General features: G+C 47.3%; 4 protein-coding genes across 4 annotated transcripts; 2 read left to right on the top strand and 2 right to left on the bottom strand.

Annotated features, from left to right (window-relative positions):
* The first annotated feature begins 18 nt into the window (after nucleotides 1-18).
* F5891DRAFT_1134359 (P-loop containing nucleoside triphosphate hydrolase protein) lies at nucleotides 19-5,161 on the top strand. Its single transcript, XM_041364771.1, has 18 exons — nucleotides 19-251; nucleotides 393-432; nucleotides 482-640; nucleotides 701-991; nucleotides 1,042-2,155; nucleotides 2,208-2,228; nucleotides 2,286-2,557; nucleotides 2,618-2,799; nucleotides 2,874-3,051; nucleotides 3,104-3,334; nucleotides 3,381-3,674; nucleotides 3,724-3,846; nucleotides 3,910-3,942; nucleotides 3,996-4,111; nucleotides 4,162-4,285; nucleotides 4,336-4,746; nucleotides 4,800-4,939; nucleotides 4,991-5,161. Exons 1-18 carry the CDS (start codon nucleotides 88-90, stop codon nucleotides 5,112-5,114), a joined length of 4,017 nt encoding a protein of 1,338 aa, XP_041233946.1. The 5' UTR covers nucleotides 19-87; the 3' UTR covers nucleotides 5,115-5,161.
* A 1-nt stretch (nucleotide 5,162) lies between these two features.
* F5891DRAFT_992733 (uncharacterized protein) lies at nucleotides 5,163-7,728 on the bottom strand. Its single transcript, XM_041378206.1, is given in 5 exon segments — nucleotides 5,163-5,618; nucleotides 5,638-6,023; nucleotides 6,081-6,197; nucleotides 6,263-7,151; nucleotides 7,206-7,728. The coding sequence occupies 5 exon segments, from the start codon at nucleotides 7,503-7,505 to the stop codon at nucleotides 5,418-5,420; spliced, it is 1,893 nt and encodes a 630-aa protein (XP_041233945.1). The 5' UTR covers nucleotides 7,506-7,728; the 3' UTR covers nucleotides 5,163-5,417.
* Nucleotides 7,729-9,269: 1,541 nt separating this feature from the next.
* On the bottom strand, nucleotides 9,270-9,992 carry F5891DRAFT_937010 (uncharacterized protein; the record flags this gene model as incomplete). Its single annotated transcript, XM_041374071.1, has 2 exons — nucleotides 9,270-9,396; nucleotides 9,454-9,992. 2 exons carry the CDS (start codon nucleotides 9,990-9,992, stop codon nucleotides 9,270-9,272), a joined length of 666 nt encoding a protein of 221 aa, XP_041233944.1.
* A 613-nt stretch (nucleotides 9,993-10,605) lies between these two features.
* On the top strand, nucleotides 10,606-13,228 carry F5891DRAFT_1205203 (exonuclease V a 5' deoxyribonuclease-domain-containing protein; the record flags this gene model as incomplete). The annotated part of the gene is made up of 8 exons (XM_041369017.1): nucleotides 10,606-11,015; nucleotides 11,065-11,215; nucleotides 11,267-11,352; nucleotides 11,405-11,456; nucleotides 11,511-11,564; nucleotides 11,619-12,603; nucleotides 12,651-12,879; nucleotides 12,930-13,228. 8 exons carry the CDS (start codon nucleotides 10,606-10,608, stop codon nucleotides 13,018-13,020), a joined length of 2,058 nt encoding a protein of 685 aa, XP_041233943.1. The 3' UTR covers nucleotides 13,021-13,228.
* Between the last annotated feature and the right edge of the window lie 211 nt (nucleotides 13,229-13,439).

The raw sequence follows: 13,439 nt of genomic DNA, 5'->3' as shown, positions 1-13,439 counted from the left end.
TTGAAGTTTAACCATCCTATGATCCTCAGGCCTCAGGCTTTAACTTAATTAACCATCCTGGGCGCTCACTTTGGCATTTGAAAGCTGATGCCTCCTCGCAAGGGCATCGTAAAAACTGGGAACGCAGGAAATTCATCAAAGACTAACAAAAACTCTGGCGCAGGTTTACCTTCGCAGTCGGCTGATGCAGAACGAGATCAACCACTATTCCCACCGGGATCCAAGTATCCTCTGAGTCTACTTCAAGAAAGGTATGGCTTATGCATGCTTTTTCGTGTTCGTTGTAGGAGTTTCGTCGCACTCGAAAACGACGCCTGCCAGTCATTCGAGAGCATTAGCGTACCCTGGAACATCACGAGCCGCAGGTTTCAAGGCTAATTTCCCATTCACAGGTGCCAGAAGAGTGGCTGGGACAAACCGACCGTCGAGACGGTAAGTGAATGTTTTATCAAGCCTTTTATTGTAGCTCAAGATCTGCAAGCGTAAACATGGCAACGACTGGTCTTTCGTCGTTCATATCGCCCGGTTCGATAAGAAAACATCGCAGACGGAAAGTGTCCGACTCGAACCTCACCCACCTTATTTGAGGCCGACCGCGGTAGAAGCGCGTCATTGGGGTGCCGCATACGCTCTGTACCGTGTTAGTGCTTTTTTGTCATACTTCACATGACCAGTAGGATTGAGCAGAGTAACCCGGCAGTTTTGTAATGGACTTCAGCTTAATCGCGTATTGCCACCCGGACCTCGTGATTACTGGATTGAACTAGCAACAGAACACAAAAATGTTCCAGAACACATGAAATGGATGTATGATGCTGATCCTTTTGCTGCACGTAAAGCAGTAGATGATAGGCAGGCGAAGGCAGCGCAAAATCGACAAGAAGGAAATTCAAAGACCTCCACGATGCTGGGGTCAAAGGAGTTCGCCAATTCCCCTGAGGTGAGAATGTCCACTGAATTGCGGGATTTGGTGGAAGATGTTGTTAAGAAGGTAATTAAACTTCAACGACGGATGCTGTTGTCATTAACAAAAAGTTCAAGGCAAATGCGTTGCACTTTGGTGATGACCCTGTGACTTTTGTATTGCCTGCAGAGGTCATACCAGCTGTTACCCAGCAGCTTGGTAACTTAGGTTTCAAGTCTGATCAAATACGCAATACGTTGGCCTTCCTATCCAAACCTTCGGCTCTCGGGGGTAATTTGTTGAATTCAATGAGCCCGCTGCAGGCGTGTATAGAACATTTAGTTCTTCATCTCCCAGAATGCGACCTTCCCGAGCGCTTCTTTCCGGGAAATAACTCCTCTGATCCATTTATTGTCTCTGGTCATTCTGGCTCTGATGACTTGGCAAAGCGATGGGTGGAGGAGAAAATTATCAAAGAGACTGGATTTCCTGCACACACTGTCAAAGAGTGTACTACTGACAGACACTCAGTAACGAATGTGGATCTGCTAGTGGCCTCTTTAGACCATCGCCTCCTAGGTGAGAGTGCGGGTGCCCAAGCCAATCCAGATGACATAATTCTGGCTAATGTCGTGGACGGTCTACGAAGTAATACGGATGAAGTAGAGGCTCTCGGGGCCCATTTTGTCGACACGAATCATGTATCGATGCCTCTGTTCAGCGCTCCCGTGGAGCTACATGTCTTGCTGCCGTCCTGTTCTGACCACTCCTTTCGCAGCTACCCTCCTGTGTATATCACATCAAAGTCTGTCCCGCCGTACATGCGACTTCATCTTCTTTCCCAACTGTTGCAAGAAATGAAACAGGATGGGTTTATGGAGTCAGGAGAAGGCTTTCTTATGGCATCAATGCGGGTCCTCGAGGAGCAATGGGCACACGTTCAGTCCAAAGGTTCGCCGGATGTATCGGAAGTACTAAAATTCTTGATACCTTCGCCCACTTCATCGCCCACTATCCATGCAACTACTACCTTACCCACCGGTCTTAACGAAACAGCGCGTCACAAAATCCGGCGTCGTGGTGATAGTCGATCGAATTCGCAGGTTAAGCTAGATTTTGACAAATTGTGCCAATCTCAGGCATATGCAACGATGTTATCAGCTCGTAGACGCCTTCCTGCATTTGGTGCCAAGGACAAGTTTTTGTCCTTGCTCGAGCGCAACCGTGTAGTTGTTGTGGTTGGAGAAACAGGTAGGCCTTGTTATCTGTCTCCAGTTCTTAAGTTGAAGAAGTACATCTACAGGGTGTGGCAAAACCACTCAGCGTAAGTCATAGTCAACCTCTGTCCATGCAATGTTTCCTGAGATGCGTCGATTTGAAGTTCCACAATTCATCCTGGATTCTTTGATACTTTCGGGACACGGAGCTGAAGCTTCGATCATTATCACCCAGCCTCGGAGAATCTCTGCTATATCTGTTGCTGGGCGGGTTTCTGCAGAACGGGTGGATGACGGCTCTGTTGGATATGTCATTCGTGGAGAGACCAAGCATAGCCAAGCCACTAAGTTGCTCTTCTGTACGACTGGAGTTGTCTTACGAAGGCTAGGCTCCGGCGACGGGCTAAAGGATGTCACACACATTGTTGTTGATGAGGTACATGACAACTCTTCCTAAATCCAAACCATGACTGACTGACTGACTGACTGCATATAGGTGCACGAACGTTCTGTCGATGGTGATTTTCTTCTTCTAGAACTCAAGGAATTATTAGCACAACACCCTACGCTCAAGGTGGTGCTCATGTCGGCAACAATCAATCATGAGACGTTCGTGAAATATTTCAACAACGCCCCGATGTTGACTATTCCAGGCTTTACACACCCAATCACAGATATGTACGTAGTCTCTTTGTCTCAACTACTCGACCACTTGACTATGACGGTCCTGACTCGAAAATGAATCATCACAGGTATCTAGAAGACTATATTCCGTCAATTTCCTATAAACCGGCATCAGTCAAACCAAATAGAAAAGAATCAGAAGAAGAGAAACATGCGTTCCGGGATTATTGCAGTTTCAAGGGTCTCAGCGAAGAGTCGACATCTGCAATCCAAAATATTACGCAGGCGGAAAGGATCGACTATCAGGTTGTATTGATGTTGCAACACTAGAACAGCAAACTCATCGTTCCCGTCCTAGCTGATCGCTGCTGTTGTTCAGCACATCGTTGCAACGTCACAACGAGGCGGAATTTTGATTTTCCTTCCCGGAGTTCAAGAAATTCGTTCTTGTATCGATGTAATCCGTGGCGTGCTCGGTGAGAAGGCTGAGATATTACCTTTGCATGCCAACTTGTCAAATGACGAACAACTGGCTGTCTTTGCGAATACACAACGTTGGAAAATCATTGCTGCAACAAACGTTGCCGAGGTCAGTTCGTTGCATCAGTTAGTTCCTACAGCTGAATGTTTCAAAGACGTCCATCACCATTGAAGATGTTGTCTATGTTGTGGACTCGGGAAGAGTCAAAGAAACAAGCTATGATCCAGAAAGTGGGCTATCTCTCTTGAAAGAACAATGGGTTACGCGTGCTGCAGCCCGCCAGCGCAGGGGCAGGGCTGGCAGAACGCAACCAGGGGTTTGCTACAGGCTTTATACTCGCAGACAGGAAGAGAAAATGGGTCATTTTCCAATACCGGAAATACTACGAACACCATTGGAGAGTATTTCGTTAACCGTAAAAGTGATGCGCGAGAGTGAGGATGCGAAGGTTAGTGATTCTATGTGATAAGTGCAGTGCATTGACCTAGCTTTTTCAGCATTTCCTGAATAGGGCTATTGATCCTCCCGAAGTGTCTGCAATGGATAAAGCCTGGGATGTCCTTCAGGAGCTCGGAGCCATTGATGCAGATGGCTGCTTGACTGCTCTTGGGCGTCATATTGTGCGTGATTGCAGTTGTGTATCCTGCATTCATTGTTGACTAGCAGACACGCTCTTTGTATAGTCAATGCTACCCGTGGATTTACGACTTGGGAAGGTTAGTAGTACATCAAATATGAAACGGGGTGACTGATTAACGATGTCTTTCAGATGCTGGTTCTCGGCACGGTTTTCCAGTGCCTAGACCCAATTCTTACGGTCGTAGCCTGCCTCTCGTCGAAACCTTTATTCCTCAATCCTATGAATAATAGGGATGAAGCCACTAAGTAAAATTTTTGTCCCAATGTCCCCGACCAGGACTCATTTGCATACGTAGGGCGAAATTACGTTTTGGCGAAGACAAAAGCGACCTACTCACAGATGTCAATGCGTACAGTGAATGCATGCGCCTTCAGTCTGGGGGTAAGAGTCACAAAGCATTGAGACATTTCTGTGAAGAGGTATGCTTTTTTGCTGTAATGGAACTCCAGAAATGATCGGTTTTGCGCAGAACTTTATCTCAGCGACCACTATCAGGGAGATCACCTCATTACGCCACGACTTCCTCTCCTCTCTTTCAGATCTCGGTTTCATCCCGCGCTCCGCAAGAGCGAGTTCAGAGGAATTGAACACAAACAGTGCAAATACAAACATCGTCAAAGCCGTCATTCTCGGCGGCCTATGGCCTCGCGTTGCTCAAGTGCATCTTCCACGTTCAGCGATCAAATTCGATAAAGTGCAAGCGGGCACCGTTCAACGCGAAAATACAGCGAAAGAGTACAAGGTCCACGATCTGACAGGTGTGCGCGTCTTTTTGCATCCTTCGTCTACCCTCTTTGGAGAATCGACGTGGAAGTCGCCGTTCCTGGCGTACTTCCAGAAACAGATGACTAGCAAGGTTTTCATCCGCGGTGCGACTCAGGTGCGTAATTTTGTTTTGACGTGATCGTGCTCGGTGCGCTAAGTTGCGATCAGGTTCCGATGTACGCGTTACTTCTATTTGGTGGACCTGTGTCCGTCAATCACATTGGAGGCGGTCTCACTGTTGGAAAGGGTGGCAACATTGTCAAATTGAAGGCATGGCCCCGCATCGGAATTTTGGTGAACCAGCTTAGGTAAGTTGTTGCTGTCATCCGTCGACATTGATATCCGAACATCACATATAGGCGCCTCCTTGATGCGCAATTGCAGCAATGTATCGCAGACGGATCAATATTAAGCGCCAGTCAACATAGTGCAGTGGCCAATGCCATGAGCGCGCTGCTCGCCAACGATGGTCTGTCAGGATGATGCTTGCTAAAAACACGGCTCCCGAATTTAGTGGTTTCTGAATATAGAGTAAGTAGAATTGCATTGAATTGTGTACAGAAGTTCCATAGAGGCTGCTGCGAAATATGACTAGACAATGATTATGTGCTGCCCTAATTGTCGTGACTCAAGTGTATGCTATATGCCAATATTTGATAGGGAATATATGCTAAGAAAGTGGTATCGACCATATGCCCGTGTGTACAATCGTAATGACGTATAAAAATTTGACTAGAAAATCTGCAAGAGGTCCGTCAATCAAGCAGTATATTAAAACCACCATGACTAACTGACAGGAGAAATTGAGTTGTGTTCATCCGATGGGACACCAACAGCTTGTTCAAGGCCTGCAATTGTCCACAAGGCACTGGACCCACGCCCCGCATGCTCATCGGTGGAAGTCAAAGCCCTTAGAGGTGTTCTCTGGGCTACTTCGGCCGTAGCGCCTGTAATGGCGTCCTGAGAGTGCATCGACCCCAATGGAAGCTGACCCAGCTCGTTCCACAAGGTTGTCAGGCGGGTATTCGCTCTCGGATGCCTCTATCGGCGTCAAAGTACGAGAGCGTAACTTGAACCCCCGACGACCCTCAGCCTCTTTGTATTCGCGATGTGGTCTCTTGATAAGAACGTCATCTAGGCTACCATTCACCAGATCGTGACCTTGTCCTGGCATCACAGCATTCCAAGGAGGGCCGTATGGCTGCGTGCGAGGCACAGACCGCGATGAATACTTGCCCGTCAACTTCGGCACGTTCACCAGTAGCTGCGGTGAGGGCATGGGAGACGGGCGCTCTAAGCTCGAAGGAGAACTGATAGTAGGGGATTTGAAAAAAGGAGTGAAGTGGCTCGTGAATGTCCTACGAACTGCAGATGGCGAGTTCGAAAAAATGGCTGTACAAGAAACCATCATTACATTATCGCTTGTAAACTTAGAAATCTGGTGCTTACAAGTTGACGATGTCGCGGAAGATGCTAAGTCAGGCGATAAACCCGCAGGTTTGGGACTTGACCATGGGCTAGATAATGAGAAGCTCGACCTACGACTGAATTTCGAAGCCTCAAGTTCTGCAAGTGTAAATTATTGACAATGAGCCCGGTATCATATCATTTTGATAACGTGGCACACGTACTGGAGGTAATCTTTGATTTCTTTGTCCGGAAAGGATTCACGTATTCTGCACGATACATTTCACCGGACGCGGGCAAGAGAGTAGGCGAAGGCGACGTCCTCACAGGGTACCCTGGTGCAGGGTTTTGCTGTTGAGACTGCTCCTTCGCGCTAATGTTGATCACAAGAGGTGTATGCGGTGGAACACTTGCCGGACGACGTTTTCTGGTGAAGGCCTTCCGAACAGATGGTAACCGTAAAGACATGGCTCTCGACGAGCGCGTAGAAGTTGTTCCTTCGGAAAAAGAGTCCACTCGAAGTAGGTTCATCGTGCCATGTTCATCACAACCCAAGCTATTTCTACGACCACGACGGCATTGACAACGCCCTTCAGAACAAGTGAGTGGAAGGTCATGTACACAGGTACTCTTTGACGTGGGTGACGATCTGTAGTTGCACGCGGTGGTATTACTTTCGTCTCGTGTGGTGGGTGAGGATGGATCAGATTCCTCTTGTGTTGATCGACGCCTGGAGAATGGAGACATTACAGGTGGCCAGCGACGCTGAATTGTCGATGGTGTCGGGGAGGGGTTCATGCTGACGGACCTCGCCAAAGTTGGGTTGTAGGATTCTGGAGCTCCGATATTGAAAGAAACATGCCTTGAGGCCACGAGGGGTTGTCCCTCGGAAGAAGGTGTTTTATGCAGGTCAGGAAACGATACTGCTCGCCGAAGGGAAGGAGTCTTGGACCCGGGAGGTATCGGCGGTAGTGTCTGAAGTATAGGTTCTGGGGAGGAAGCCAATACAAGACCACGAAGATTCTTTGGACTGCGATGGATCGGTTCTTGGTAGGGAGGTGCCTGTATCCTCATCGCAGGCACGATCCAAACTACTCCGAGAGTAAATATGCTCTATTTCACGGTTCTATATTTAAAACATGACCCTCAATCAAACTATAAACTCACAATAACAAATCCAAGGAGACCGAGTAGCAAGGCGAGGATGCCTGCGAGCACAGTTTTGACTCCAAGTTCATATGCGTAATTATCAAATATGATGAAGATCATGGGAACGAAGATATTCTTAAGGTTCCTGAAGTGAGGATAGCCCCGAGGTGGAGAAAGTCGTAGAAAGAAATCAAAGCGGCGTCTGAGAGGCGTAGAGGGTGAAACGAAATCACAAGGCATCCATGTGGGGTACCTCAGATGTACCAAGGCACTTGAAGGATATTTGACGTGTGGGGGGCGACTATGCCACGGAGGCATGCAAAGCGATGGAATAAACAGTGGTATCAGCGCAGCGCGGTGACAATGAACCACAAAGACTGTTCGTAAATTCGTGAAAAAAGAGAGAGACAAGGTAGTATGTATGACCTTGATCGTTTGGTTGAGAACGATAGCTCGACGTGAAGACAACTCAAACGCTCGACGGCGAGGGTCGAAGTGATTCTACGCGAACAGTGCCAGTCATACTAAGACTTAAAAAGTGGAACGACGTCCATTTTAAGTCCTACTACTACTACCTTCCCCCGAGCCCGAGCTGGTTCATTTCAATCTCAGCGGCGCTCTACTTGTGTACGTACTTCCATTTGAATTATTTTTCTCACAACAATACAGATTAATTATATACATTCATTCCATGTACATATGAAAGATATGCACCTAGGCCTCCTTACATGTCTCGAAATCATGAATGTATTCAATGACAAAATGGTGTAATACGAATTAAAATTAGCTCATTTGAAATTTGTGAACCTACCCGATAACAATTTTATTTGTCATCTTATTTCGCACTCCATGAGTTCGGCCATGCTACCCATGTACAATGGGACCTTCCCATGATTTCAGAGTGGCCGCCGTTAATTAACATTAATCATTCTCCAGCCCCAGAGACTGGAACAGAACAATCAACGCATCTTGCATGCTATGAATGTGTCGCGGATGTGGCAACTAGCAGAACAAATATGGCCAAATACCACCTATGGTACGTGAGACGTCCAGCTTCGGCTAGTTCTATAAAGTCGATGACGCTGTCTACAAGTGTTGGGCTGGTCCGATCGTCATCTCGGGGTGGGACGCAGGCAGGTGGAGCCAGGAAACCTGCTTACGACTTCGATCGCGCACTAACTCTTAAGCAATGGAGTCAAAACTGCTGACTAGATTAAACTTGGAATATTCTACGCTAACAATGATCTTATAGACAACGGAAAATTTCTGCATAACTTGATAAGGGAAGGGTGGGTGGTGCAAGGAATAACGAGATAACGAGCGAGGTTAGTGCTTTGAATTCGAAGTTGGTTGGTAGGTTGAAAAAACGGATATGGCGCTGTAGGCAACTCCGACGAGCTAACGTCGTTACTCGGCACCTAAACGTCAAGGCTCTCAATGGATACTCCACACCAAAAATAGTGATAACCCCATTGATCAAAAACTAGAAGGGCACTATATCAGAGTCCATCTGTGAATGCGTAATCAGCGGAACAATCCCACTCGGAAGACACTAGTACCAACGACAGAATGACAGAATTAATAAATAATAAAATTGATAGACTTGACATGGTCTCCCCACAGCCCGGTGTCACAGGTAGAACAGAGTCGTGCTCTGTTCGTTTTCCCACGGACCGGTATTCTCTAGACGACCGATAGCTATGTAGGGTTAGACAGCAGTTGCTTGGCCCTCCGTCCGTCCTAAAATAAGTTCCCGGGCATTTGTGGCACTGAACAAGCTATGAATCAAAACAAAGCTCGTAAACTATATCGCAAAAGGTCCGAATAACTATCGAATGATGAATGTCTAGCTGGGGAGTACTGAGAGCACAAACACGTCGTTACTAATCTGAACAATCGTAAACACGTGGGGGACGTAAGATCAGAAAGTATATAGCACAATAACGTCAATCGGTCCAGGAATAGAAAATGCCAAGCAATTGAAAAGTCCTGTAAGGAGGAAAAGGGATGAACGCCCTAGATTCAGATGATAGCATAGAAAGAACGAAAATTCCATGAGAAATGTCCAATAATTCTGCAGGTCTACTCTGTTGGCGAACATGCGTGACCATCGCTTTCTAGCGAATAACCCAATTGGCAAGATGAGATTTGGCATTCACCAGCGACGCAAGCGACGCCTTCAACATGCGGGATATTCATGCAGTCATGCCTGGATAAAAATATGGTGTTCAGCCAAGTAGAATCAAGTAGTCCATCAAATACTTACTCGATAGGGTCAAGGCTGGAACAACCGCCGCAGGACCGGAGATCTGCCGCAAAATCGACACACTCAAACCCTATCGCTTCCCATTCAACAAACGTGCGAGGGAACTGCCCAGGTGTGCTCAAGACGGGGCATGCTACGAGCCCGTCGAGACAGAATCCATGAGAATCCGCTGCACTCCCTATCACGTGCTGTTGATCTACGCTGCGCTTTTGTGGGGCTGCGGAGTCCTCAGCAGTGCGCTTAGACGGGACTGGCACAGCAGCCGGCTGTCGACCTGACAACACCTTTGAAGGAGAGGCTTGGCGAGCAGCGAGGCGCTCTAATGGACCAACATCACGACCAACATGAATTGCGGAAGGCCCGGGAGCGGGAGCCCGTTTGACCAAGGATCGCTTATCGAGGGCTTTGGAAGGTTCTGGCTGCCGCTGGATAATGGGGAGTGCATACCTCTTTGAGGGCGTTGGGTTACGAGCCTGGAGTGAAGACGCCACAGCAACTGCAGATGAAAAGAGAAGAACGATGAGGAAGCAGTTCTTCATGACGTTGACCGACGTAAGGAAAAGATCTGAAGAATGGTCTTGGTCTCCGACGAACGAGGAGCTAAAGGACAGGTGAATGTAAGAGGGGCTACGTAGTGAAATTAATCTATGACGAAGACTCGGAGGGTAAAGAGGTTGTGAGGCAGAGCGGCTCTCACAACGCAGATATATGATGATGGTACAAGGAAGAGTTAATATATGAAGTTGAAAGAGACGCGGGTAGACAATTTGTTTCTCACATTGGCTGTGTGGCTAGATTCAAATGCATCTGCTCCACACCTTCCACAGCGCCCCTAGCAGGTCCATGCCGATCGGCAATGAGCGCTTGGGCGATCACGATCGCGTATTGATAAGAAGGGTACAAAGGCTAGTAGATAACCCACCCGGGGGCCATTTGGTTGATAGAAGGCCTCATGCGTTCCTTTCCTACAATCATTGATCGATAAAGGAGAAGACACCGAGTAAAGGCAGTCGACAACGTTTCGGTGATTTTTACATAAATTAAGTATAATCTAAATTCAGTTATTGTTATTATGTTATATCAGGATCACGTGATCGTTGCATATGCCAAGTCGCGTTTGTCCAGCTCACCTTCTTCCAATCCACAAGTATCATGTCTCATGACGAATTTGATCATTACGACCTTTCAGAATTCACCGAAGAGGAGCTCGCCCGTTTTGATATAGATGCTACGAAAACTCCGCTGCCAAAGGTGCTCAATGACAGTCCAACTTTGAAATCACAGCATGATATTTCGGCGGGACCCGGTAAAGCTAGCTTTAGTGGTGGACCTGCGCTTGATATTGCTATTGAGCACCCGATTGACACAAATCCTGTTGAAGAAATCCCTAAACCTACTGTCAGCACGAGAGTATCTCATCTCTCAGCTAGCACAAAGCCCCTGCAGCTATTTAGTCCGCCTGTTTCTGGAGTGCGCCCTCGAAATCAAGCGATAAACCTATACAAGAAGTTTTTATCTTGGAAGAAAGCATTTTCCGTGACAGACCTTGTCTCACCTGTTTGGTTTGTTCAGTATGTCGTTCATTCGCCCCATTCTTACATTGAATTACAGGTGTGAAGTACAATATGAGTATGGGTTGTATGGAGAACGCCACAAACCCCTCGAAAGTCGACCACCCTCTTTCAAGTCAAGAGACGGAAAAAAAATTCAGGTCAAACAAAGTGTCGCACAACAGCACGACAAGACACTCAAGAGAGGGGCCGTATGTCTTATTATTTACTTATTTCTACAAAAAAACAACCTTTTATTTTAGTCTATTCACAAAAATCTGGAGCTGGAAGTGCGGCCGAAAAAACTTTACGTCCGTACATCAACTGATGAAGAGCGTTGGGCTTTACGGTATGCATATTGCATCACCGTTGCTCAAACCGTTTCCTAAGTTGTTCAACAGTCTTTTCAATCTAACTGCAGGCCTAGAACAACTCATCTTTGAGGGGCTAACGGTAAATTTTTCTGACAATGAGGCGATCACAATTAGTGCTAACATTATTTTGCAGAGAGAACTCCCAGTTTTCGGAATTACGCATGGGCAAGTCGTTTGCGGAATTATCGTAAGTATCTTGGCACCCAGAGAATGAACGACTGACACATGTCTGTTCTGACAGGACGAAGTGACTCGACGTGTTCCATCAGAAGTCAATAAACTTCACAGTCCTGCCAAACGTGGCCCGGTCTCCCCCGAATCATCTCCCGTCAAGAAAAAGCAGCGTCGGTCCCCATCCCAAAACGATACATCTGTTTGTCTAAATCAGTCTATTCCTGAGAAGACTTGTACAGCGGATCTGTCCCCAACCGAGGAGGATATTTCTGACATTTCTATGGCAGAAAGTTCGATCCCAAGGCCCGTCCATCTCGAACCCACGTTCTACGATTTGACGCTTGTAGACTACAAGACTCGTCGCGTGTCATCACTACCCCCAGATGAGGATACGATATCATCACAGATGCAACTTATGCTTTACCATCGCCTGCTCTCGCCGCTCCTCTCACCGGAAACTTTTGATTTCAATGCACTATGGTCAAAGCAATCTGTCAATCCGGATCAATCATTTTCCAGGAATTTTGTAGAAGACATCGGTTTGCTAACAAAAGATCAACAAGACCCTTTTCATGTAGATCTGAACTCCATGGTCGCCGCATGGGTTTCTGTCGTCCACTCGGCTCGGTGCAGCGGTGAACGACTGAGAGGCATCCATCCCGAGCTGCAAATTATCTACCGGAAAGCTGGGGTCAACAAGGACTCGGTTCATTATCAGAAACAGAAGGCAAAAACCGATGAAAAGGCAATCGATAATCCCCCGGGAAGGCTTGCCCTCCAAGAGAAATTGGATTTGGATCGTGCCATTGCAGAGAGCTTGTGCTCACTTGATCAAGACGCCGGAGAGGCCAGCACTTCTCAGGCTGCGGACCACAGCCTTAAGATTGCACATACTGCATCGAGCGAAGAACTTCTAACTGATGAGGTTATTGACATCACTAGCACCGTTGGTGAAAACCCTGAGCCGACATTGGTAGTGCCAGGTTCGTTACCTGCAGGCACCAGCAACAATCCCGACTCCAATCCACAGTCGATCGCTACGAAAGATCTCGGTATGAAACCTCCTTGAGGATTCTACTATACTAACGCTTACGCACAGCTCCAGTGGTTGATGAGTTGACTAACTTGGAAGAAAACGGGACTCTTCCTGATCAAAATGATGACTCTCCAGTTGAGGAGGATACCTCTGGCCTTTCGACGATATTGGGTACCAGGAAGTTTTTCATGGACGAGGACCGGCTCGATGCACATCTCAAAGATATCCTCCAATGGTGGCTCGGCTTTCGTCTTCCCAGGGGCGTTGAACTCGCACAGTCCAGTCGGTGTGGGTGAGTTACCTTAGTAGGCAGTGTCGTGAAAGCTTCTCATACCTCGACAGCACTTGCGAATATCAAGACAGTTGCGAATGGAGAAAGCGGAAGGCTTCCGAAGGTAGTAGCGTCGCTCTCGGAAAGCGTAAGGCGACTTAGTCTTCAAGCTTCAAGCGGGTAAATTCCTCGTTGGTTATGACCTCAAAAAAGGAAAACAAGCGAACATCAATTTTGGGCGGAACAATGCAACTACAGATATATTTAGTTTGCTGCATACAAAGCTACTTGGTTGAACAGCCGAACACCTCACAGACCTATAGAGAATCACTTTTAGAGGCAATGGGCTCAGTGCCTATTCTCACCTTATGTCGATATCTTGTTACACGCGTCGCCTCCCATCATGATGATGTCTCTTCTCACTTTCTCTCGCAAACACGACTGGCTGGATCAACCGGGGTGATGATGACGAAGTTACAAGATGTCCATCACCATCATTCGCTTAGATGTATGACGTCGTCCAAGCGCTTGGTGAAAGCTGAGTGCAACTTGAACGCCTCGGTAGGGTAAACTTCAAGTTG

This window comes from Suillus fuscotomentosus, assembly GCF_016647785.1.
Source record: "Suillus fuscotomentosus strain FC203 chromosome Unknown F5891scaffold_1, whole genome shotgun sequence".
NCBI classification, from domain to species: Eukaryota; Fungi; Basidiomycota; class Agaricomycetes; order Boletales; family Suillaceae; genus Suillus; species Suillus fuscotomentosus.
Note: the sequence above shows the minus strand (reverse complement) of the source record. Positions and strands in the feature narration are given on the sequence as shown.